Here is a 26606-nt window from a genome sequence, read left to right as displayed (position 1 = left end):
CCCCTAAGGAAGGAGCTGGGGAGGGACCTGGAGGTGAAAAAGGAGACCACCCACAGTCGTTGTGATGAAGGGGATGCACACGAGTATACGAGGACAGGCAGGGCAGGCAGTGTTTTCTGCCTGCTTGAGGGATGAGCGGCACCGAGCACTGTGCTCAGTCCGACATGCTGAGTCCAAGAAAAGCAGTGTGCTTTGCCACCAAGGAAGCAACAGCGAGATTTGTCTCCCGCAGCAATTTGGAGCAGGATCCCTGCAAGGGGAAGCTGGTTCGTCACGGTTCAGAAGATTATTCAAAATGCATGAAATTTGCGTGGAATTTCCTTAATCTGCCTTTGCAGGAAAATTCCTTTCCCACTTCCTGAGGGCAGGCCCATATTGTTGAAGGGAGCATTCTTTAACTGAGGGATATCATTTATTATAAAGGATCACAGGTCAAAGTATCTTAACCCAGATCAAGGGCAAGGTCCGTGGGGAACCCCTGGAGCCTTTCGTGATAGCTCACAATAAAGGAGCAATTACAGAGCGAGGGAGCCTATGCCGCAGCCGCAGGCAGCAAGCGCGTCTATGCGGACTGTGCCTCTTGGGAAGGGAGAAATTGCTGTGGGTTCAACTTCTTCAAATGGGTGACCAGCGCTAGCTGGCTAATTACGCCTTTCCAAAGTGAATTCCAAGTTGCTTAACGCTCCCCGTGTTTTTCTTAGTAGTTTAACCTCGATATCTTTCCTGGGATTAGAGAGTGATGAAAGGTTGAATTATTTGTCTCCGAACTCCCACCGCGAGTGGTCTGACTGCATCTGTTCGGGTTCCTGGTTTCTCAATATTGGTGTTGCATGTGATGCTCCGAGGGTGTTAGGCTCTAAGATTGTATCGCTGTCAACTACTGTTACTCACGTGGGATGCAGTTTATTGGGTTGTAAGAGCCAGCAGTTTCAGGCAAGAAGAATAGGCAAGTAGGGAATCCCATGTAATTACGAAACAAAAATTAAAATTTAAGAGTTTTACGTATGCATGCCTGTGTTTCTGTCAAAGCTTTGTTTTAAGCACTTTGCAGGCATTATTACAGTTGCTGAATGATTTTTTGTAAAACTAAGGGCAACTTTTTTTCTCTGTTTGCTACTGGGGAAACTGAGGCAGGGCTTGGAAAGGAAATGTGTCCAAGTTTATTAAACAGAAAGGCACGTCTCTGGCTCTGGACCTGAGGTGTAGCGTGGGCAGCTCTGCAGGGGAGGGGAATGATGGGGGGGATGCCTGCAGCTGCTCCAAGTGCCAGGCTGTGCTAGGAGGTACCAGGGCCTCGTTACAGCTTATCGTTGCCACAGACAGTGACTGGAAAAGGCTTTTTGCAAGGCTGAGCTGTAAGCAGTAAAACTTGCATTCTGATACTGGCGCAGTGCACTTAGCTAATAAAAATAGCCTTGGTGTCAAAAGGTTTCAGTAAATGCGGTTAAAGATATTAGCAGGCGCTGTGCTCGCCTTTCACTTCCCTGTAGACCCAGCATGAGGTGAGGTGATAAAAACGGGCGTTTTGTCTCCACTGGGAGCTGAAGTCACAGAACTTTACTTAGGATGCCAGGGGAGCCATCCTGACCTTTTCCAAAGCAGATTGCCCTGTGCTCTTCTCCCCACCCCGCAGCCCAGGGATGCTCCCAGCATGTTGCGGTGCAGGCAGCGGAGCATCCCATTATTTCTGACCAGGGCTGGAGCAGGGCTGGCACTCCTGGTGTGATGGATGGAGACCTGGTCCTGCAGAACAGGGCTGGGACGTGTGCATCACTCTGCTGAGAAGTTCAGGCTGCGAAAGGAGAGGGGTGACTGCATGGTGTGTAGGCGAGGGTGTACAACATTGCTTTCCTGAACTGAAAGCTGTTGTTTAAAAGCCTAAATCTGCCATCCAGCCCCATCTGGAGCTCCATTAATCTGGTGGAACTGTTTGCAAAGTACAGTATTACCGGGCTTAAGTAAGTGTAGCAAAACTGGGTTTACAGCTAATAAATTAAGGGTTTCCTGAGACCAGGCACTGATTAGAAAAAATAATTTCATGTAGCTGAGGGTGAATGCTGATTTGACAACAAAACAATATTCGGCAACGGAGCAGTTAGTGTCCCTTATTTGCACAAGTATTAACAGATTTCTTTTGTATGAGCACATAGCCATTTGAGTCAGAGGGAACCGTGTTGACCAATCTGCCTGTATTTCCCAGCCGTATGTCAACCCCGCAGTGCCTGCCAGGAGAGGTGGTGGCAGAGAGCCTGTTTGGGGTGCCCGTGAATTGGGTTATGCTGCAGAGGTCCCTCCTCGGCACACGGCGGCTGGAAGCTGTGGTCCCAACAGATTAGTAATGATGATAATTAGCACTTACATGTACTGGCAAAGCTATGTTTGGCAACTCTTTTTGGCTATGGATGTGGCTTGTGTTGATCATAGATGAGAGAAAGTCAAAAGAAGATAAGACAAGAATGCACCCTGAGAAATGGAGAAAACCCAGTAATCCAGAAATTTGTGCCCACAGATTTGCTTGCTGGCCAGCTGAAAGTCTCACAGGAAAGTGTGCAAATAATTAAACATAGCAATAACTATTTGCAGTCATTGTAGTTCACTGAATAATTTACAAGGGTCTCCGTAACAGCTTGTCTTACCCTTCCTTCACATCTTGGCTTCCCCAGCTTGATTTCTTCCTCCTCTTCTTCCCCCCAATCTTTTCCAAAGTGAATACAGCAGGATTTGTGCTGCTGGCTGATTTCTGGAGAAACGTGATGGTGCTGGGAATCCACCAGCCTGGTTGGATGTGCCTTCACCTTCATCAGCTGTGGCTTGGACAACCAGCACGATGGTGGTGTGAGTTTGTCCAGGCCTTCTCTTCCCTTCCTCTCCCTCAAAAGCCCCAGTGAGGTTTCATGTTGGTGTGTATCTGGCACACTCGGGCCCCGAGAAACAAAGTGACTCTTCATGAAATGGGGTTTCTTTGTCTTCCTTATCTGTGGTGCAGATCCCATCTCCTTTTACGCACACGCAGGTGTATTTGCCTACATATGAAGACCTCTGAAATTGGGGTTGGCAGTGGGAAAAGACTTGCTCACGTGCTCAGAGATATGCACTACAGCAGTTCAACTGCTCACCTGTGTACACCAGTGGGTGCTTCCCGGTTGTGGGTGCCCATGTCCCAGGGACACAGCCAGTCTGTCCCAAACACCGTCCCTCTCGGGATGGGCAAAGTACGCTGAAGGTTGCTCCCAGTGCGATGCTGCAGGTGCTATGACACGTGGTGATGTGAATGCAGAGATTAAGGATTGCTGCTTTCTCACCTGCTAATGCAGCCACAGTCACAAGCAGTAAAATATCACCTCTGATTTTCTGGAGGTCTTACATCCTATAAAATGACTTCAAACAGGAATACTATGGGCTCAGAGGATGAGCGCTCACATAGGGTGTATTTGAGCCATCAAACCCAACGGCTGGAGGCAAACGCAAGTCGATTACAACTTCTCTGTAAACAGGATTCATCAGCTACTCTTTTGTCTCCCCGATCACATCCAGGTGACGGCCTGGGAAGCCTGTTAGCAGATGCCAACACGCCTGCTGCACCGGGCGGGTTGCACAGGAGAGGGGAGTGCGGGAACCTCAGCAGGGCAGCAGCAATGACTCACTTGAAGGCAGAGGACCTGTAAGGGATTTTCTCATGGGAAAATCCGAGATCTGACATCACCAGGGTTGAAAACCTGCATTCCTTTTTGAAAATACCATGCCTGATAAAAGCGGGGCACACAGAGAGGGTGCACATACCCGCAGCACTCTGCATGGGTGTATTACAGTCTGAGTTTTGCCCTGGGACATGGGGAAGGAAAATTACAGAAATAACTGGAGCCAAACAAGTACCAGAGTCAGGAGGGAAAATGCAAGAATTACAGCAGATACTTCAAAGGAAAGTGCCTGTGCTAACAGCCTGATAGCAGTCCCTGTTTCAACGTTAGAAGTGCGCTGTCAGTGAAACGGTGCTCGCAGGTGTTTTGATCTGCCAGTGCTGCATTTCTGAGGAACTCGATATGCCCACTTGTGCCGTTGTCCTAGTTCAGAGGCCCAACAAAGTGGAGATGCCTCTCCACCCATCCCAACTCCGGATTCTTCCAACGAGAAGGCTGCACGAGCAGTTGTGCAGTTCTCATCCTGAAATGGTGCAATGAGCCCCAAAGGAGCAGATGAAGGCAAATCCAAGGGTCTTCCTCAAGCTTCTCCTGCCAGGCTGGCTGGCTGGCTTGCTTGTGCTCTGCAGGTATTGCTACATTGCATGATTTTGTGGTGATTTTATGCTAGAACAAGACTGAAAATGAGAGTAAAGTCCAACATGGTGCCATATTCATTGTGCAGTGGCTTTCCAACTCAAAACCGGTGCTAACGTTGCTTTTTGCAGACAGTGAATGAACTAAATAAAACCTGAAAAGACATCTGCAGCTGTTTGCCAGAGGAGGCTTCCCATCTTGCAGATCTCCCAAGCTAACATGAAGCTATCAGCAGACATCAGTCAGGCTCTGATCAGAGGTGGGGAAGCTGCTCCTTTTTCTACTCACTGAGGACAAACATTAAAAAAAGGCAAGTGCTGCCGAATCTGCAAACTTGGGAGTTAAACATGGTCTTTTACAAGTGGGGAATTTGCTATCAGTGCTAGACAGCTTAAAAAATGTATTAGCCACAAATTAATAAAACCATCCCAATTTATGTAAAAATGAGGTTGCAGGGACCTGTTTCAGAATCCCTGGTGTCATTAAAAACAATCCTGCTGTTGCAAAAATCTTTTGACTGGGGCCACGTTTTGAAGTAATTTGGTTTTGTGCATCCTTTAAGATTAGAAGGTTTTGAATAAGAGCGCCTCTTCAAAATTGCTCCCTGTCTACCCAGGAAAATGGCAATAATTCACTGTTTGATTTGAGGGGGGCTGTGGTAATCATTAGGCTGTCTCAGGGCAGATGTCATTTGGTTTCTTCTAGCTTAGTTTAGGTCTGTGGTTAACTTTAGTTCCCAAAAGTGTCACTTTTAGCCTGAGAGAAAGAGGCTTGTGCAGGCTGTATTAAATAACGAAATGCACATAAATGAAACAGTCCGGTTTTTGTGTTTTGATCTGGCCAAAGTAATCTGCTTCGCTTCCCAAAGTTATGGGATAGATTGACTGACTGAATTAATATGGGGAGTGATACAGGATATTTGAACTCCTCGGTTATTTCATTCTGCTTTTTCCCAGCAGTAAAATGGATTTGTTCTGAAACCTGGAAAAGAAAAAAATAAACTTGGCAGATGTAGCCAGTTTGTGATTTATTCTGAATTTGTAGCCTGATCCAAACACCACTGAAGTCTGCGGAAATCTTTTGGGGGATTTCAAAAGGAATCTCGTCAGGCTCTTGATTAATATGTTGGGGAGCGGGGGTGTACCTGTTGGGGCCAAGGGAGCCTTGCAGAGCTCATCCTCTTTTTCTGGGGGGTTTGCATTCTCTCAGTGTGCATCCTTTCATGCAAGCCTCTCAGTGCTCCCTGAACCATATGTATTTGGATTAAAAGGTAATATGAGAAGAGCTGGGGAAAGCTGCAGCCAAGTTCCATTTTTATTGCTTCGAAGTGATGTGAGGAGGGACAGCAGGGCTGGCACCGAGGGCTGTGGGAACACCATGAGGGGCTGCTCTCGGGACGGGGACTTCTGCCAGTCCTGCTCCCCTCCTGGCTCAACCCTGCAGCCACGTGCCAGTGCTCACAGACCAACCCTGAGCAAATCTGGGGGTGCAAAGGCAATGGGGAGCCAAGGTGCGCTTTGGGGCTCAGCTTCATGGAGCAGCGTGTGTGACCGTCATCAAGCCTTTTAACCTTGCTCAGCATCTGGAAACAGAGAGGAGTAGTAATTGCAGCAGAATTTGGTGTGCGGCGTCTTTTAACTTCACACTTATTTGCAGTGTTTTCTAGACTGGAAATTTTCCAGACTTTTCTAGGATGGGAAAGGCCACTATGTTATACATAAAAATGAAACAGGCTTTGCATCTTGATTCATTCCTAACCTTATTACTGTGTGACAGGATCGGTTATCTCACAAGGGGTGGTATTAATTAAGGTTTACAAAATATTTTGCAATTCTTGGGAAAAATGCATCACAGAGCTATGTTATTACTTGTGCTATTTATTAGATGGCAGCTGATATGTGAACCCTTCTGCTTGTAAATGTCTCTGATCATGTTTCAGTGTAAATTGCAAACTTCCAAACTCCTTTGGAAAATCTGGTTTTCAAAAATCTTACTCTTTTTCTCCCCCTTTCCCCCCCCCCCCCCCCCCCCAAAGTGGGAGGGAATCACAGATGATCTTTCACATGATTCTTCCAGCACCCAGTCATTCATCAGCAGAGACTTAAAGATAATAAACTTTTTGTTTCAGGCAATTACTTAATCTCGACAAACTCCTGTGTTAAGCAGGGCTATTAACTGAGCAGGCCATAAATCAGCGTGTTGCCAGGTGGGTGAGTCTCCTGAACTGCAATCACTCTTCAGGACCTTCCAGAGACCCCTTCCCGTCTTAAGCGCCCTCATTACACAAGCAGCATGCTAACAACCCGCACTTTGCATGAGCTACCCAGAGAATCCACTGCAGACTGCACCGGGACCATTTTTAACACCAGTCGGAGAATTTGCAGGCCGAGGCAGGATGATACATGGACTTTATTAGCCTGCACCAAAAGCACAGCTGGGTAAAACAGATAACTTCCTCACCCCCCTGCTCCTCAGCCCTCGCGCCTGGCTGAGAGCGGCGGGCTGCCAGGCGCGTGGCTAAAAGCCATCTCATGCGCTATCTGCTCAGTCTTTATGGACTGGGAGTGCTTTGGGGACTGATGTCGGGGAGCACGAAACCTCCCAAAATTCTTCTCTGAAGGCCACTGAGATGCTTATCACCTGGCTGTAAGTGCAAGCAAAATACCCAGCCCTGCGGTTTTGTCATGACTCTAGCAGAAAGCAGGCTTCTTTGCTTCCATTTCCAGAAAGAACTTCAGTCAAAACATGCAACAGACTCCATATGGGGTTTTTCCAGGCTTGATGTGTTCGATTTTGCAAACGATATAAACAGACCTTTCATACAGAGGGGAAATTTTTCAAGCCATTGCCTATAGGAGCAGTTTGATTTCAGTTTGTTTTAGTGCCTGGAGGAGCATATGCATAAAGAAAGCAAACTTGCTTCTGTGGTTTGGATCCGAGAGGCTAGAAATGCCAGCGCTGCATTTGAAGCACAGCCTTCTCCTGAAAGATCGAGACAGGCTTTGTGGCATGACAGGGACGGGTGTCCCCGCGATGGCAGCAGGCAGCCCCGCTGTGCCAGGGGCCGCTCAGGTAGGTCTGTGCTCGGGGCGGGCTGGCGTGCCCGCTCTTGCTGGCACCAACACCTGCGCTTGCACTGCTTTTGAGCGTGTGCTTGGGAGTTTTTCTTCTCTAAGGCTGCTTTCCAGCTCCTGCAAGTTGTGCCGGCTCCTTGTGCCAACAGCTCCCGGTGCGTTGTCGCTCCTGGACAAATCCATCCATCCCGATGGATGTGGGGAGATGTACGGTGTGCACAAACTGGCACACAGGAGACTCCATCTGACCATCAGGCATCACTTCTGTGCTGGGCGGGTGGCTGAGCACTGGCACAGGCTGCCCAGGGAGGTGGTGGAGTCTCCTCAGAGATCTCCAGAAGGCACCAGGATGTGGTGCTGGGCCCCCTGCTCAGGGTGGCCCTGCTGGAGCAGGTGGTGGCCTCCAGAGGTCCCTTTCGACCTCAGCTACTCTGTGACTCATTGGGTTAGTTTTAGGTCACCTTCTCATAAGCACAGTCTGGCCAGCGCCAGAGGCAGCTGTGTCCCCAGGACAGGCACCTTGGGGCCAGACGTGAAGCTCACCCAGCTGACTTCAGGAGGGGACGTGCTGGGTTAGTGGGGCCCAGTCAGCCATGCGGCCACACAGAACCAGCCTGGCCCCATAACAGCGTGTCTTGATGTGGGGACGAGTCGCCAAAGGAGGTCAAAAGAGCTGCTCTCAGCAGCAGCTGGGGCTGGAAGTGGTGGCTGGACTGCAGCCTGAGAGCCTTCTTTGCTCATTCTCGTACCAGCCATCTCCTGGAAAACTGGTTCAGGGAGTAGATCCAGCCAAAAACCTGTGCAATACAATTTCAGGTGATTAGTTTTCAACTGGATGAACTCCCTGAGCTGGCTAGGCATGTGACTGTGTGAGCACCCGTGCCACCTCCGGGGAAGGGTGTGAACGCGTGGCTGGGGGCATGAGGCAGGCTCCGTTTGGATGCTAAAAGACATCCCCATCGGTAGTCCCGCTCCGAGGGATGCAGCTTGGGATGATGCTCGTGAATAAGCTTTTATTTGCATGACTGGAAGGCGCACGGTCAGGGCTCCGCTAGACCCACTGTCGGAGGCAAAGTGTCGTGCAGAGAGCACTGCGCTCTCCCTCCCTTCTCATTGCCCACTTTTTTCCCCCGGTACTCAGACAGGGTGGTTGCAAGAGCCTGAGGCTGCTGGGCCCCATCCCTCTGCATCTCGCCCTGCAGAGATCCTGGGCTTGGTTGTGTCGGATGCAGCCGAGGGCATCAGAGTCCTCTGGGGCTCCTGCTGCCTCCCGCTTACAAATGCCGGTTAGTGCCTTCTCCACAGTGCCTCCACCTAATAGCAAATTACAGCTTAGCCTTTTATATTACTGATGATCAGAAGCTGTTGCACTTTTGAGAGCCGAGGAAAGGTTTGCTCAGATGCAAACCACGGCAGCAGCGGAGCCGTACAGAGCAGCACGGCTGCACTCACGAACCGCTCTAAGGGATGCGGCTCCCGCTGTGAAATGAGCCTTCACATGAAATGCATGGGGGAAGATGCTGCTGAAAGAGTTTGCCATTCATTGGCCTAGTCCCAGAACACAGAGCATGCGATGGCAAATCCCCTTGGCCCTTTTTTTTTTATTTTTTATTTCTGGAAATTGCTGCATCAGCTGGAGGTGCTTACTGCATTAGGATGCTACCGGCTTCCAAGCGGGCAGGATAATAACGGCGTTTGGAGAAAACTTCTCCCCTAAACTCACAGGCACGCTTCCTTCTATAAATGTATCTTTCTTGAGGGACCCATATGTTTGCAGAGATGCTCTTGAGATCCCGATTCTTCTCCCACAGCCGGGAGCACACGTAGCCCCCGTCCAGGCAGGCACCAGTGAGCCACCAGCTGCTCTGCCCCTCTGCCTGCCCGCCCCTCGCGCCCCGGGGTGCCTTCTGAGCTGCTCGGTGTGGTTTTGTTCTTCCCTCCATTCTCCCGCAGCAGCTGTTGGGAGAACAAGCCCCAGGATCCATCTGGCCCTCCAAGCTTCCTGGGCCGCGTGTTTGGTCGACAAAGCGGCGTTGGCCGCGCTGTAATACAAGAGTTACATTATAAAACTGCGACTTGCTAGCAAAGCAAACTGCCTTTTATTCGCTGCTGCTGCTGCCTTTCTCCCTTTAGAATTGCAGCCACGGCTGCTCCACAATGTAGCTTCAGATCCAAGTCAGTCTAGAGGGCTGCTTTTTTCTTTTTTTTTTTTCTTTCTTTCTTTTTCTTTTTTTTTTTTTTTCTTTCCCCTCCTCTGCTTTCTGGAGGAGTTGGCACGGCCCTGTGTTATTAGGACATAAGCCAGCTTGTTCTAGTGGAATTTCCTGTCTGATTTTAATTTCCCCCTCATTTTTTTCTCCCCCCTCAAAGTGAGACAGAAAAGCTTTTTAATTGCACTGCCGTAGGTTGGCCTTTCGGGATATTATTATTCTTATTAAGTACTTCCTGTTGGGATGCGGCACATGAGAAGTACCCGGGATCTCAGTGCAGTCGGGGCTTGTGGCTGCCTTGTTTGTTAATAACCGTCAGATTGGCAGCGTCCTCAAAATACATCTTGGCATGACAAGCCGGGCAATTAAGTGATTTTCAAGACTCAACGTTTGCAGCTCAAGACCTGCGGAATTAATAAGCTGCACTAGGCCTTCTTGGTTTTGTTTTCTGCTGTTCAGTAGCTGCAGCTCCTCGTTCATCTCACAGAGAGCAAGTGCCAGTGGGAAACTCTAGCTCTGGAAATCAGCATGGAGGTAGAAACGTGCCGTCACTTTGCCGATGGTTTGTTTTGTCCCAAGGAAGGATCCAAGGCTGGCTTAGCAGAAAAAAGTATTTTTCTTTTTTTTTTCTTTCTTTTTTTTTTTTTTAATTTCCCAGGAAGTGAAAGTCCTCGGCGATCTGTTTCAGAAACTTCCCGTGTTGGCAGATGTCACTGTAAAAAAGTCAAAGCACTCCAAGTTCATCACTTCCACGTTCTTCTTGTTTTCTAGAGTATAATAGCACATAAACCACCCTGCTCTCTTCTGGGCTGTTTCTGACAGCAGCTGCAGGTTTCTGGAAGAAGTTTTCTGACGGAAAATGGCTCTGCTTTTCAGCCTCCTGCCGGCTCAGGCTATTTAGGGCTGCAGATGACGGCTGGTGGCAGCAATGCTGCTCTGGAGACATCGCTAATTATCGCGCTCCGTGTCAGGCAGACCTGGGCACCCTGCTGTGGGATTCCCCGGCCAAACCTGGCTGCCGAGAGCCCTTCTTGCACCTTATTTAAAAAATACGGATTCACCCCCTTATGGCTCCTACGTAGCAGTAACCCGAAGACCCTAGGAATCCTTGTAGAATAATAAATAATTCATCGCTTTTATTCACAGATGCCTACCTGAATGTCTGAAACTACTTTCACAGAGTTGTCTGCCGGCTGCAGAAAATCTGTTTTCTTGCCAAGAAGGAAAGTGCTCCAAAACCATACAGCTTTGGTCACGTGTGAAGCGTGCTGCAAAACCACCAGCTCTGGTGCAGGGACGTTGCAGAGGTCCTGGTGTCCTCGTGTCCCCACCGGCAGCGGCCGGGCTGCCCCTGGCAGAGAGGTGGAGGTGGGATGTCTGCCCCCAGACCTGTGGGGGCCAAGCCCCCGGGCAGCGCTTCAGAGCCAGCAGACAGCAGCTGAGGGATTTCAGGGCTTGATTTCTTAATGGTAAGAGTCGTCTTCTCTGTAGAAAATGTCAATGAACTCTTACATTTTTAATCTAAATTTTCCGTGGAGAGGGAAAGGCCATTTTTAGCCTCACTGTAATTGTTCCAGCTCTCGTGCCCAGGAAAGGAATGACAGGTTTAATGTCCCTAATGATGGTCACGTGGCGTGGAGGAGGAAGCTGAGGAGCCCCCTGAGGAGCTCCAGGATGGGACCAACGTTAAGATGAGCAAGACTACCTTGCTTCCATTCAGGCCCCAGTTCATTTAAGCACTCTGCCTCCTTCTTGAGCTGGGGAAGAAATTTTGGGGGGACTGAGCCACTGGGCTGGCCAGCTCTGGGGGTCACCTGGGGGCTCATGGGGGAGGTTTGCTGTGTCTCATGGCTTTTATAACAGCTTTTATTATGCAGGCAAACCTAGGAAGGTGCTTTATTCTGCATAAAGTATGCACTGCATCCCCATGGGCATCCAAAGCCCATGTCCTCATTTCCGTAGTCTGCTCCTTTCAGTGCCTCAGTTTCTCTGAGTGTAAAGTCTGTCCTGCAGGTGCTTTGAGTTGTCTCTGCTATAATGCTTATTTTGAGTTTATTTTTTTCTTGTTGTTGTGTGTGCATGTGTGCGGTTTGGCAGCTGAAAAAGGGTAAGACATTTTCGATTATTTCTTTTATGCTTGACATATATCTGCATCCCAGCCCGGCCGCTTCCCCATCTCCCTCCCCACTACCCCCACAAGGTAGTTACCATCACCAGAGGTATTTGTCCTGTAGAAGTTGTTTTTTTTTCTCTTTGTTGCTCACCTTAATGGGTAATTTGGCTTCTGCTGTGTATGACCTATGTTTACACTAAGCACGTTGCCTCCTCCAGCATCCTGAGGTGTTGTCTGAAAAAAAATAGTTTGATGAATCAGGCTGCCACCGTCTTTCCTCATTACACGTGTTAGAAGAAGAGAAAACTGGTTCTGGCTCCCGCTGGATGGGAACAGCTGGTTGGATGTGCTTCAAAACGGTCTGTAATAGCTAGGGTGGGAGAGGGGTCTCCCTTGGGTGCGCTGGTGGGAGCCCGCCTCCCATTTATCCTTCCCTTAATGTTCGTAGCAGGCCAGAATGAATCTTTGCCATGGTTTTACACATGAAGTTCCTCTTCTATTTTTGTCAAAGCCACTGAACAGGTAATAAAACAACGTAATAATTAACCGATAATAATTGAAGTATGCTGTATGAAAACCAAACCAAATGCTAACAAGCCAAACAAAAGAAAAGCATGCACGGTGCAGCCCTGTTTATAGTGCTGTCTGCCGGAGTCATTATACACGTTGATATAATAATACTGAGCACTTAATTACCACATCATTTTTAAAGCGCTGTATAAACATTAACCAAACCTCTGAGGTGGGGAGGTATTATTATCTCCATTTTAAGGAGGGGAAATTCTGACACGGCGAGGTTAGTCAGTAATTGAGCACCGTGGAGGCGGGCTGGAGCGGAGGCTGCAGCCTCGCGGCCGCTCCGATTCACACTGGGGTTTTGGAGGCTGCTGAAGCACCTGAGATGGCTCCACTGGGACCACGGTGCTGCCATCCAGGGAGGGTGGCTGTCCCTCTGGCACACCTCTGCACTTAGAAAACTTGCACATTGGTGTAACTTGCAACCGTGTAGTTATCTCTTCTGGAGGTAAGTGCGCACCTGGCGTATTTTGCAAAGCACCAAAACAGTGTTTGAGGCTCAGCTCTCCGACAGGGGCTTGGTGGAGCTGAGAGGAGGCTGCTGCCTGCGTGTGCCCCAGCCCCCTCCCCGCGCCGCCCGGAGGGGTGGCTGTGGGAATGGCTGTCCCCGCAGAGCAGTTAATATTCGGTGTGGCGGTACATGACTTCATCCGAGGAGAATCCCACAGGCGCACCAGTGTGATCTGCTCTGTCATGTTTCTGTGACCCAATTTTCCCCGTTCTTTGTCTCAGACCTTCCCTGACCCCAGCCCTATTATCTCTTCCAATAATTCACCCAGGCCATTATTAATGGTGCATTAACTTTGGCTGTGCTTTCAGCAAAGATGTTTTTCTTGTGCTTATTCATTCGCTCAACTCACTTAAACAGCGAGATCATTATTCTGGGGACGTCACATGAACACAAAAACACCTCCCTCGCCGACACCTATGGCCCTGCAGCACTTTGCTGGAGGGGCAGCGATCCAAGCACAACACCAGGACGCTCGCAGAGGCAGGCACGGGGGCTCCAGGAGCCACCCACACACTCATGCACCCAGGGACGGGTTCACCTCCCCTGCCTCCATGCCAGGACTGGGCGCTCTGGAGCCCAGCAGCTCTGAAGTGAGAAAGATCTTTGCACTAAGGCTGTGGAGCAAAGCACAATTCGCTGTGTGATGTTTCAGGACAAACCTGACGTTTGCCAGCGTAGAGTTGTTGGATGCCAAAATCACAGAATCACAGAATCACAGAATTTCTAGGTTGGAAGAGACCTCAAGATCATCGAGTCCAACCTCTGACCTAATGCTAGCAGTCCCCACTAAACCATATCCCTAAGCTCTGCATCCCTTTAAGTTGGGGGCTTTAAAAATGAAAGCCACCTCTGATTTAACTAATGCTTGATTCTTTGGGCTGCTTTGGGTAATGAGTGAGTGAAGGGCACATCATGTTTGTTGTAGCTTTAACCTCACATTTGAGAGGAAAGAGAGACTCCAATATCCAAGAGAAAATAGGGGCAGCAAGAAGGGCCTTTGCTCCGGAGATGGGGAAAACTAAAAAGTGCCTCTTCTTGTGTCTTAGAAGCTCGTAGTGGTTGTTTCCCTGTTATCCTTTTCAAAGGAGCTGGAATCTGGAAAATAAGAAGTACAAGCTTCAGTGTCGCATTAAGCAGCATCCCACCACTGCCAGTGACAGGGAGGTGAGCTGAGCCAGCACCGCGCTGCTGCTGCTGCTGCGTAAACCCTTGCTGATGCTCACTAGCATCTTCTGGCAGATCCCCATCTCATTTTTTCTGGGTCAGCTGTTGGCGCAAAGCTGCTAATGACACCGCAGTGACAGGATCGCGTGAGCTGTTGTTTGGAGAAGTTTTTCTGCCATTAATCCATACCAATCCAATCCCCCGGGGCTCCAAAGCCTTTTTCAGATAAAGTTGCAGTTTCTGCCTGCTGTGGTTGAGGTTTTCTCTGGGACCTGCTACATGTTTGTCTGTATAGGCTTGGGCAAGTTATGTTGCTTTACTCTGTTTCAGCCCTACTCAAGTGAAAAAAACACATGAGCATTGTTTGTCTTCCTAAGGAGCTTTGTTAGTCTTTGCAAGGCAGCTTGTGATCCCCTTATGAAATCCTTGTCATGCATCATAATAATCATAGGAAATCAAGCCAAAAGGCATCTCAAGAGGCCGCTGTTTTTCCCCTTTTGTAGTATGGGTGGCTTTGCAAATCTGTTAGAAAAAAACCAACATGATAGGTATTGAATTATTCTGACAGCAATCTTTTACTTTTTTTCTTCAACAAATGACTTCTCCTGTTGATTGCGAAATGACCATGCTGATGGCAAAGGAGCTTCTTCCTGGAGGAGGCTGTCGGACACCTGTAGGAAAACCACGTCTCAGCCCACCTGATGGCTCGGCAGCATGCACGTGCTTTAGATAAACCCCCAGGAGTCCTGAGCACATCGGGTGGCACAGAGGGTGTGTGGGGGGGGGCTTCTGGGCTGTCTCCGAGCCCTGGTCTTGCTGCAGCACTCCAGTTGCAGACGGGTTGCAGGGAGTGCATGTTTGGGCTTCCCCCATCTGAGTCTGTCCCTGCTACTGGGGACCACTCCATGTTTCCAGCTCTGCCCCTCTCACTGGAGAAAGGGCTTTCCAACTTATTTTTATCAAAGTGAACCACAAGTGAAACCTGATTCAGTGGTAACAGGTCTGATTTCTTTTCTTCTGCTGCCTTTTTTCAAGTGATAAAGTGAAGCTTGAAGTATTTGGAATAGAAAAAGTTTGTTTGACCCTTCCTAATTCTCCTTTTTGGGCTCAAAAAGAGCAGCTGCGGTGGGTGATGTAAGAATGGCTCCTTTGCTCGCTGTACAAACCCCTACGTGCAGTGTGTGTTTCTCTTGAAGTGCAGGTTTATCTGCAGAGATAATCAAAAGCCTGCATCATCCTCAAAAAATGCCTGTTTCTGATGCCTCCCTCCCCGATTCCTGGGATTTTCGGCAAAGGGACATCCCCTTTAAACCTACATTTCTGCTTCATATCTCTTCCCTTTGAAGAGATATGAAGTGTCTGGCTGGCCTTTGAATAGGCAAGGATGAGAATAGAGCAGTGGGAGGTCCGTGTCTTGCTCATAAACCTTGGCCAGAAAATCAGTTCTGACAAGTGGGGACAGGTAGCGACGTCTTTCCCCTTATCGGGCGGTGCGGCGGAGCAGACGCATTCCTGCAGGAGGAGCAGTTGGGGGCAAGGTGGGGCCTCCCAGCCTCGCCGGCGTGTGCTTCACCCCAGGAGCTGCGTGCCACAGCCTTAATGAGGAGCGATGTTATTTCAGTGAGAAAACACCCTGTTTTTCCATCGGCCCTGCCCCTTGGGTGCTGCTTTGATTTCTCCTTCGGTTTTTCTCTTCCATCCGTGGGAGTTTTTCTGTTGTCGCAGAGCTGTGGGACCTTGGGAGATGTCCCTCAGTGCCTCCTCACAGAAACATGGCCCGGATTTTTCCTGGGGGAAGGCGTTCGCCAGGCCTCCCGCTAAAAGCTTCCTCACTCTGTGTAAAACAATCATCATTAGTGCTAATTGGGCAGCTTTGGGGTTAAATCTGCAAAGATTGCTTGGGTTTGGTAAATCCTCTGCCACCGCAAAGCAGATAATGCTAAACAAAAGATCGCCTTGATTAGATTAAAGTTGGCAAATTCATTGCCCTAATCATCATATTGCCCTTCCCGTGGCTATTCAGGAATACATCACCATGACTTACTTGAAGTAATTGAATATAATTGTCTTTTTAACTCCTATGTGTAAAACATCCATCTTTGTTAGCGGCATGCGCTGCTGTCCTGCTGCCAGCTCCCTGTCCTCTTCAGGAGGGGTGGGAAGGAGAAGCAGAGCCGGGCTGACGGTTATGAATTGGTAGCTGATTGCCTACAAAACCATTCATTATTTCTGACCAAGCACCTGGAAGAGGAGAAAAAGGAGCAACACCAGCCACTGGTTGGCTTGGCTGCTGCTCCCAGGCAGAGGAGCAGAGGGGAGGCCCCAAAAGAGGGACGATGCAGAGGGAGGTCACCAAAGAGGAGGAATTGCCGACTCTGCCACCATGCAAATAGTCTGAAATGCTAAAAACAAACCAACCGTGCCTGTGGGAGGCAGGAAATTAATGGATTTTTTTCTCCCATTAATAATGAGAGGTGTGAGGGATTCCTTTCAGGTGTCGTTTTTGTAGCAGCAGATAGCCCGGAAAGGAGGCCCAGCAACAGGCACCCCGTGTGTTCCTATTCCCAGCTCTCCTGAGTGACAAGGAAAGACTCGTTTTGCACTAAAAGTTTTGATATTAGCTCAGCCATCACTCACTGTCAGTAGACAGTTACAGAACAAGATGTAACCTGCCTTGTTTTTCAGAGATTCAGAATCCAGCCTGTTAACAGCTTCATCATTACTAGTGAGTTAAACTGGTCCACAGAAGGGCTAGGGATGATGATGTGACTCCCCGTACCACTGAAACCTTGCCACGAGTGGCCACCCTGTTTTGGGGAGGATGCTAAAATTTACCAATGGGGATGCCAGCTGGGCTGTGCAGGTTGTCTGCAGGGTCACAAAAGAGTCCTTGCTCCTTTGGATTTATGTTCATGGAGTAGTTATGGGGTGAGTGCTGCAGGGAGCCCAGGCTGGTAGAGGTGTCTGGTCCCAGGGGAGGAGGGCAGCAGCTCCAGGTGCCTGCCAGCCTGGGCAGCACTTTGGGCTGAGTGTGGGTTTGGTGAGACCAGGGACTGCTGCGCTCCTGACCTGGGAAAACACTGGCTGCCTCTTAAAACGAAGTGTCCTTGTGCGAGGGATCGTCCCTCCCCAGGACGAGCAAAGGGTGAATCCCTCTCCTGCCAAAGCAAATCCTGAAGGATGCAAGTTTATTCTCTGCCTGAGCTGCTTTGGGGGAAGGAGGGGAGGGGAGCAGCAGGGGGGGAGCAGCTAACAGTTACCCTTCTGTGTCCTGACATCAGGCGAGCTGCAAAAATGCTCCCAGTGTATCAGGTCGTGCGCGGTGCCAGCCCTGCGCCGGAGCACGGAGAGCGAGTCTGCTGTGGAGCCTGAAATACTTTCCACCCCGACTACCTTCGCCTAGCGCCTTTCAGCGGAGTTGGCAGGAGGCTTGTTTTTGTGTAGTCTCTCACCTCTCCCGGCAGCCCGGCTGACGTGCCTGTGCCGCGCTCAGGGCTTTGTGCGCTGCGATGGGGGCAGGAGCCGCAGATCCTCGGGCTGATACGCGGGGAAGGACGCGCACGGGGATTTCGCCCAGGCTTCGCGCGACGCAGCCAGGAGGAGTGCAGCCTCGTCGCACGGAGTCGGCGTAGCTCCGTGACGGCTGGAGTCACGGAGGCAAAAGGCTGAATTTTAAGTCTTCGATAGAGAAAGAGCTTGGCACTGCGGGAGTTTGCTCAGCATCAGCGAGAGACGTGGCCCAAGCCTTGGCACTTGGGGTTTGGATGGTGCTGTCCCACTCGACAGGGAGATGCTACCTTTCGCGGAGGCAAGTGGCAGTGAAACGCCGAGTGCGGACTGGGTGTCGAGGTGCTCACTTAGGAGGTTGAGTTTGGTTTGCTTTCGGTCTGCAGTCAGACAGAAGGGCCTCTGCCAGAAGCCATCGAGAGGATAGGAGGTGTTGGGACAATGTCAAGTAATCTTTTGTGAAGAGCATCAGACTGCCCGCAAAGGCAGAGCAAGACCAGCCTCACGCGTTACAGCCCATTGCTGGTGCAAATCTAGACAGCGGCTTTGTGACAGAGGGCGACCATATGGTACCGGTACAGAGCCTCTCCTATTTCTTTAGTTTCCGTATTTGTTCTTTGGTATTTCTTCAGTTTCCATAATTTTAGCAGGAGAGGCCCAGGCAGCCGGGCAGAGTTGTCAGGGTTGGTGGGAGAAATAACCTGATAAATTTTGCATCAGCTCGACTCACTCAGATATTCTTGCCGTTAACTTTTGGGGTCAATAATAAATAATAAAACCTGTAGATTTAATAAGTCAATGTAGGTGTTCTCTGCCTTTTGAGACCACTTTATCTTTCCATCAAAGATGAAACAAGCTTCTCAAATGAATAAAAAATAGGGCCTCAAGTGATTACAAGTGAGAGCAATTTGGGCTCCTCTCTCAGAAGCTGGCAGTAGGCACTTTTGAGCCACTTCTGAATGCCTCCACGATTTGCATTAGTGCTGCTCTCTCTGTTAGGTTTTTAGGTAAATATTTCCAGCCTGTGTGTACAGACCTTCGGGAGAGGTGCTTGCTGCCACTCCAGGCGTGGGGGACAACACGGGTCTGGATCCCGCCAGGCTCTGTTGAGTCTGATTTGCGTTGCAAGTCTAGTTTTCCTTGGTGCTTCCTATAATCTCCTCAAGTTCAAAGAGCGCTTAGCTGCTTGTCTTTGTCAAAAACCCTGTTGGAGATCTTTTATGTCGAAGATGTAGGATTTCTCCGCATGACTTTGATTATTTATTCATTCCACTTCTCTGGTGTATGATAGCGCTGATATCATGAAGACCCCTTGTCTTGCACTGCTCTTGCTCTGAAATTCATGGAGATTTAGTGCCTTTGAAATTGTTTTAAAAGGAAAGGAAAAGTTTTTGAAGTCCCTTTTTTTTTTCTTCTTCTTCTATTCCCCTCCACAGTGCCGCAGCACATTTTTCCAGCCTTCCACGCTCCTTTGCCAATTGACATGCGCCACCAGGAAGGACGATACCATTACGAACCTCACTCTATCCACGCTATCCACGGGTAAGTCTTGCACCTCTGCTCCTGAGCCTCGCTAAAACCTTGGCTGCCCGTGCTGCGCCGAATCTCTGCTGAAGTGTGGGGCACTTGGTGCCCTCCTGGCTGTACAGCTCCATTAAACCTACAGAAGTGCCGAGCAGCGCTGGGATGGGAGTCCTGGGGTTGGGGTTGGCGTGTGGTTTTGCGCCCATGGAGTTTCTCACGTCACAACATACCTGGGTCCTTTCTGGCACTGTCTTGGTGAAGCCCCAGTGCTGCGCCTGCTGTTTGTAGACCCCCCCGTGCTGTTCCTCCCTGCCCTGCGGTTTTGGGGAAGATGGTGAAAAGCTGCCAGGCATGCCGTAATTGGGTTTGCTTTCATCGGACAACAGCCCAGACAGGCTGAGTGGTGTTTACAAAATGCAGTAAAGAGGTAGGTCCTCATGCGGGTGTCCACATGCGCTCTGGAGGGGCAGGACCATGGGTTTTGATGGTGACCTCTTGAGAGCACCCTGGTCTCTTGGTGGCTGATGGTCAGTGAGGACAAGCACTGACTGGGGGCTGTGCAATCATGTTGATCTCCTAATCCGGGACATGACAGCCCAGTTGTCCTTGGAGAGCAGTGAGGACACGTTTATAGAGAGATTTGGGTTCACCTGCTATGGTCTTTGAGCAGGGCAGGGAAAAAGGAGTCAGTGGACTTGTGAGCAGGAGGCTGTAGTGACCATGTGTCCGGGAGGGTTACTTCTTATCCCTGAAACATGCCATCCCCATGGGAGATGAAGAACAGCCTGATGAGGTTGGTGGTCCCACAGCTGCCCCGAAATCCCTCAGCTGGTGGCTGTAACCTAAGGGGCAGTCCCAGGGCGCTCAGCGTAGGGGAACCCACAAGAGCTGGAAACATTTTACAGGAAGAGCAAGGGAAAGTGAAATAGGGCTCATCAAGTAAAAAAAAAATCTCATCTCTGTTGTCTCCATAAGGGTCAGCTCTCTGTGGCTTTGCAGGGCTGTTTTAAAGCCGTGCTTTTTCTGGACAGGTGTGAGCAGTCCTTGGGAGGTAAGCAAAGCAGAAACCGGTAACCATGAGATCTGTGGAGTCTCACGGCTACGAGGGCTTTATTCCGATTCCAAAATGCTGCGGGAAAAAATGATAGGGCATTCCCCTGGATCGTAGCAGAAGACAAGTCGTTGTCTTTTTGGCTGGCAGTCAATTTGACTGGATGTTTAAAGGGGCAGAGCAGCTCCTTCCACACTGCGTGCAAAGGGGAATATACAGAAAGGTTGCTGAAGTGGGAAGCCAAAACTGGGGATTTAGGGGGGCTGAATGAAACAGTTCTGATCTTGCCTGCGTGTACATATAAGAATTGTAGAAGAAAAGAACACAGATTAACTCAAAACTGCAGTTGGAGACAGGTAATAAGCCAGAGCTACGGCTTATACAGCAAACGTAGACTTCTGAAAGAGACGTCTTCAAAATTGTGGTTTGGAGAGAGGGTGGCAGATGCTCAGATGTTTGGCACAAGTTATTTGTGTGCCCCAGGAAGCTGGATAAAGTCAGCCCCAGCATGCTGCTACAGGGCATGGCTAGGTCTGTCCTCTCACCGGGCTGGCACTTGGGAAAGCATGCAGTGACCACGCTCCCCTTCACTCCTCCTGGGGCTGTATCTGCCCAGGGGCACCATGGCAGTGATTTTGGTAGGGCCACCGAGCAGGCTGTTCTCCAAAATGCAACCCAGAATTTGCCAGTTAGTGCCACGTACCCAGGAATCGTATCCCCCCATGATGGGAGCCAGCGTTTTATCACATTGGGGTTCTCCAACTGATCAACCCTGGCCAAGCATACAGTGCTGGCAGATCAGGTGTTCGGTTCATTTGTGCCAGTATTAATACTCTGCTGTCCTAGCAGCGGCCACGTTTGTCTGTCAGGTGACCAAGAGTGCCCTGCTTAGGGTCTGGGTAGAGTTGTCTGTAAATACCTACTGTCCTTACTTGGGGCCCTTCGCCTTCCCAGCAGTAGCTTTCGCTAAAATGACTTCTGAAGTACCAACAGGAAAGTTTGTTTGTTGGTCTTAGAAGAGGAAACAGTTTTCTTGGAAACTGTGGGTAAGATCAGACTTGTTACTTGGACATGGTGCTGAAGTGTGAATGGGGAAGCACTCAAGTGGCGTTGCCAACCGCTTCTTGGCCATGTGTTTTTTTTTTGTGCAAAGATTTCAGTGGTCTTTCTGAAGCTGCAGAAGGTACCGTGTTTGTTGACTGCAATATCAAATGCAGCTTTTGTGAGCGTGCAAGCGTGTGCATGTGTCAGTGCCGTGTCCTGGGCCTTATTCTGCTATCAATTAAAGAGGGTTTTCTTCTGCAGCTACAGCAAAGCCTGTGTTTTAAGATCAAGGGAATACTGCTTCTGTCTAGCTCTCTTTTCCAAGCATGCAGACTATGGCATAACCACATTGGGAAAATCCTCACCAGCTGTGCAGTTAATCTTCACCATTTTTTCTCTTAATTTTATCTGCAAATGTTTAAAACTCATCTCCAGCCCTTTCCTCCTGTAGTTTTTGTTCTTCTCTCTTGCCTTCCCCTTACTCCTCCAGTCTCTGCTCCAGATATCACAGCATAGTGCTCACCACCCCTCACTGCAGGATGTCCAGCATGAAATCATCCAGAACATGGTGGTGGAGCTGGGCTAGGATATGCTTAGCAGTTGCGGCTCTTGTTGGCCTGGCTGGGTGGACTCTGTGGGCACTGTTGAACCTCTGGAAATTTGTACTTTATCCTGGTGGTGCAGAAACCCATTCTTCTGTTTAGAGTAAATAACTGGTTGGAAGGGGGAAAAAAAAGGCATATTTTCATTCTAGAAAATTATGGTAGATGTTTGGAAGAAAATTAGCGTCGCTGAGTTTTGGCTTTATGATTAATGGGATCACTGCCTGACAGAGAGCCCCCAATTCATCAAGCCCATATTCTAGCTGTCTGCTGTCTTGCTGGTACCAAAATTAACTAATTACATGAACATTGCACAGCAAATTAAATGTAGTCTCTTTTGTTGCTAACTATGGGGTCTTATTATCCGCCTGCTGCGTTATGTCAGAGGTTTGTTCCTGATTGCTTGATGTGACACGGCCGTGTGTGCCTCTGCACCGCTGTTTGCTTTGGGGCTAATGTTAGCATACATGTAAGTTGTTTTATCCTAACTGGAGGGAACTCATCTGCAGGTCCCCTGAGCAGGAATTTTGGCACCCTTTTATTGAGAATATGGTGGGAATATGGAAAACTCAAACAATAAAAGGCAAGCACCAGGATAGGCCTGAATGATTTTCTGCATTTCTGCTCACTGTTTCTGTTTTTCTGTTCCAGTCGCTTCCATGTTAAGCATGTTGAGGGCTTGAGTCTTCCTCACTGAGCATTTAGTATATAATTCCAGTTGCTGGTCAGAGTGGTAGTTCCTTGAAATACATTTCTAGAGATCTTTATCTGGATAAAATAGTGTTTCTCCAGTCAATAGGACATCTCACTTTTCTATACAACCTCTGGTATTTTTACTGACTTGGTGATAACCACTTTTTCATTTTTGGAAGTGGTGTCTTTTTTGGCATTAAGAACAATTTGGCAGAATCATGGTGCTTACCTGGCTAGTTTAGCAAAATTAAATATTTCATTCAGATGATCCTTGAGCTCTGCTGTGCAAATCAACAGAAACATTGTGGATTTGAGACATCAGCTTGGATTTTGATGTTTATGGTTATATGGAGGATGAAAGGAGAGGCAGGAGTGTAGCACAGTGGACACCATGAAAGTGCAGAGTGGAGCAAAACTGAATGTGAGAGAAAATCTCTTCCAGGACTGTGGAAGTCCAGCAGAATGAAGGAAGGAAATTGCACTGGTACATGTAAATTGCATGAGGCACCAGTTCTCCAAAACAGTGTTCATTTGATGGAAATAACAGAAATAAGTTTGCAGATTCCTTTTGCGCATCATTGCGATAGTGCATTAACTTGCACAGCCGTGTTCTGTTTTTCCCCCCAGGATCTTCACCTGTTCTGTAGCACAGGGTGGCCCATGCTCCATGGATGGGGAATGATGGGTGTTACGTGTGGCTCTTGCATGCTGCTTTTCTTGATTTGTCAGAATTTCACTCTGAAACACTGGTTTTAAGGCAGAGCACAGGTCAGCGTTACCTGAGTGAAAGTCCTCAGCAGGTTCAAAGCTGAACCAAGGAGATTCACTTCATACATTAAAATAAAGTCCTTTTCTAGCAGAGGGGATAGTTGGTATTTTAGTGAGCTTCTTCATGAAAGCTCGCTCCACTGGAGCCCCGACTCTGCAATAACTCCCTCCTCTGTACACCAAGGGGACTCTTCGAGGCAGCTTTGGAAGATCAAGCCCTTAACTACAGAGGGAAGCTGCTGGCAGAGACGGCAGGTGAGCACTGATAGCTCCCTTCCACTCCCCACTTTTAGGTGTGCTTAGCTACTCTCGACTATTTTATTTCTAAAGCACAACAAAAATAACAAAAAAACTCCTTAGCTCAGCTTAAAAGTCCCTGCCAATGCAAGAGCCTTCAGGCTAACCCTTGTAAACAGCATGCCTAGGCTTGACTCAGCAAGAAGCTTTTTAACAGTAGCTCCTAAACTGTGGTTAAAACCCATCAGGCATTACACAGTGTAACAAACAAAAGCAGGCTTGTTTTTCTACTGACATCCCGGTGGTGTTACAGGATGCAGTTCTGACATTATTTATTAACAAAATATTGTTGTTGCTCTTCTGTCCACATATCAAAGTAATTTTAGGGGGGGGGGGGGGGGGGGAAGAACAGTCTAAGCTCATAATCACAAAATTTCATGGTTTTTGTGAGGACTCATTTGTCCCGAAGACCTAAAGGTAGAGAAGATTCCACCTCCATGATAATGTGTAGTTGCCCTTAATTTCCCTTGGTAGGGTTTTTATCTGGATTAATCACGGATCTTCCTGCATTTCCCTGAGATCTTAATATATTACAGATTTTCCCTGATATTCAGCCTACACCATTTTCCTTTATCTGATCCTATTACCCCTCCTTGTTGAAGTTTGTTTTCTTGTCGCTATGTTAAAAATTGCAGAACACCTTTTCAGGATTGGCTCCAATGCTCCCAAGCACATTAGGCAGAGTGATTCACAGGCGGGCAAGGTGGCTGTTAAACTTCTCATCATAAAAAGGCTGTGGCTTAAGTGTTTACAAAATGGCCAAATTTAACCTCGAAACCACGATTTTCCATGTCGGGTATCTGTTTCAGACTGGTTTTCTCTTTCCTTTGTTTTGTTTTTGTGAGATTCAGCCAAGGGAGGCCAAGTGGGGTTAAGGGAAAATATGTTGTTTAGCCATACAAAAAATAATAATCATCATCTTATAATGGTGCTCTGAGAAACACCAGTGTCTCCTACTTTAGGGTTGGAATTTGCTACTGTCACAGATGTGCCTTTTTCTGTACATATTGGAAAAATAAAATTAAAAACAAAAATATAGGGGAGAGGTGCTAGAGTTTGGAGGGAAATTTTCCGAGCACCCCATGGCACTGACCGTGCTCCAGCCCAGCCGACAGGGGGTGTCCCATCAGAGCTCTCCATTTTCTGTCAGGGCTTACACTCATCCCCTGCACCCTGCACCGTCAGGAGTGCGTAGAGCAGCTTCGGTTGTCCTTGGAGGACAGTGCTCTTGTGAGGCTCCAGCTTTGATCCCACCAGGCAGCTTGGGATGGGACCCAGGTAAAGGTTGTTCCCACAGCACGGACACTGCTGGGCTGAGCTGCAGAACGTATGCATCAATAAAACGTGTGCATTTTCATATTTGCTCTGCTACCAGAGGAGAAAATCTTTGGCAGGTTGTGATTGATGGTACTGTGCTGCTTTGGAGATAGAGCGAGCTCCCTCCGGAGTCAAAGCAAACAGCTGCTCAGAGAGGCCTTCTTATGTGTTTTGCAAACTTTTACGACTTTCACCAAATAGACACGTTGCTCGTTTGGGAAACAGGTTTGGGGGCTCCCACATCCAATTTATTCTGTTCCCTTCTTTCCCACATGCTTCTTTTATTTATTTAAGAAAATAAGAACGTGCGAGTGCACGATGGTTTGCAGAGGCTGGTCCCCTTCAGAAGGCTGGTTCAGACCTCTCCCTGCTCTGTAATTAGCAGGAGTGTGTTGCTTTTAGGTGGCTCTTTGGTAACCTACAGGAGGTGATTTGGGGAACTATCAATACCGCTCTCACTGTAAAACTACCAGGATTAACACTTGATGGTTACTTGATCCTTCTCTAGGAGACTACAGATGAAACTGCTCTTCTGTTTTAGGAGCTGGAAAAACTACTTTAATTCCATCTGTGCTTTCGTTTTCCCTTCTCTAAAATGTCCTTACAATAATTCTCACCCCTTAATGTTTTGAGAGAAAAGTCGGGGCTAATTAGCTGTCTGAGACTCGTTCAGCTCCCCAGAAGGGGCTTGTGGCATGTTTTCAGGTCTCAGGACTTTCCTGTACACAGTGTACCCGCCTGTGCAGAAACTGAGAAGGTACACGCTTAACATTTTCTGACCTCAGTACGATGACATGCTAATCCAAAATCGTGATCAAGGCATGAATGTTTCTGTAGGTTTTTCCAATCTGGATAAATCATTCTAGGGGAATAAATCTCCCTTTTGAACCTGGTTAACAAGTTTCACGCATTTTTCATTATAAGAGGTATTTGCACATCTACGCTGTTATGAAATTGAGAAGATAGTTTCATCGTATGTATTTAATTAAAGTTGTCAGAATACTTTCAAAAACTCAGAGCTGAAATCCAGGGGGGACCTGAAGGTGCATAGTTTTTGAGTCACTAAAGTATGCAGTCAGATGCAAGGTCCTGCAAATCAGACTTGGAAATGTTTGGGTTGGATCTTTGGTTTCTGTGTGCTGCCATCGTCACATTGGAGTGAGGGGCCTCAGTGAGCTCAGGTGGAGTCGTGCCCATTAGCACTCGGTGAAAATCTGGGCCACCAAGCTGCTGGGGCTGTGACACCACAATTTACTGAATGAAAAACTGCAGCTCTAATTTAGCCTAATCACCACCAGAAGTGTAAAAATGGCTAGGAGGTTTTACTATTGGGAATAAGTGCCTGATCTCTCAGGTCTTTTATGTAAACCTTTGGCATGTGTTCGTTTAATATGATGTCACTCTGTAATCCACCGCTGCTTTTAAATGTCATTCTCAGAGCTTCATGTCAGCAAGTCTTAAGTGATAATCCCTCTGCTTACATCACTTTACAGTAGATTAAAAGTGACTTCATGCTTCTACCTTATCCGCTGTTAAGCTTGTGCTTTAGGAGAAATTTATTTGAACTCTCTTCTCCCACTGCTTTCTCAAGAGTTTCTAAAGAGAGTAAGGGTCTTTCAGAACCTGTCTTAATGGTATATCCCACTTTCCTTTGCTTTCAGCATCCTCTGAAAACGGATAAATGTTTGGTGCCAGTCTCCTGCCCTTTCAAGCCCCAATGTCATGAATTTGTTTCCTACCAGTTTTCTTTCAGCTAAATGCAGAGCGCTGCCCCTCCTGGCCTTTCCTTTTTCTTAATCCTAAATAAATCCCCCTTCTAGATGGTGTTTTCCCTCTCATCAGCTTCTTACAGTTGTGAGGACAGGACACAGTGAAGACTTA

The 26606-nt window shown here is 48.4% G+C and overlaps 1 protein-coding gene across 1 annotated transcript in view; it reads left to right on the top strand.

Annotated features, from left to right (window-relative positions):
* Positions 1-26606, top strand: part of GLI2 (GLI family zinc finger 2) — a 186254-nt gene that overhangs the window by 102795 nt on the left and 56853 nt on the right. Inside the window, exon 3 of the mRNA XM_032190266.1 lies at positions 18866-18971. Coding sequence (XP_032046157.1) covers positions 18866-18971 — 106 coding nt within the window. The remainder of the gene's footprint in view (positions 1-18865; positions 18972-26606) is intronic.

The sequence above is a fragment of the Aythya fuligula genome, chromosome 6 (genome assembly GCF_009819795.1).
Source record: "Aythya fuligula isolate bAytFul2 chromosome 6, bAytFul2.pri, whole genome shotgun sequence".
Lineage (NCBI taxonomy): Eukaryota > Metazoa > Chordata > Aves > Anseriformes > Anatidae > Aythya > Aythya fuligula.
This window is presented reverse-complemented; position numbering and strand designations above follow the sequence as displayed.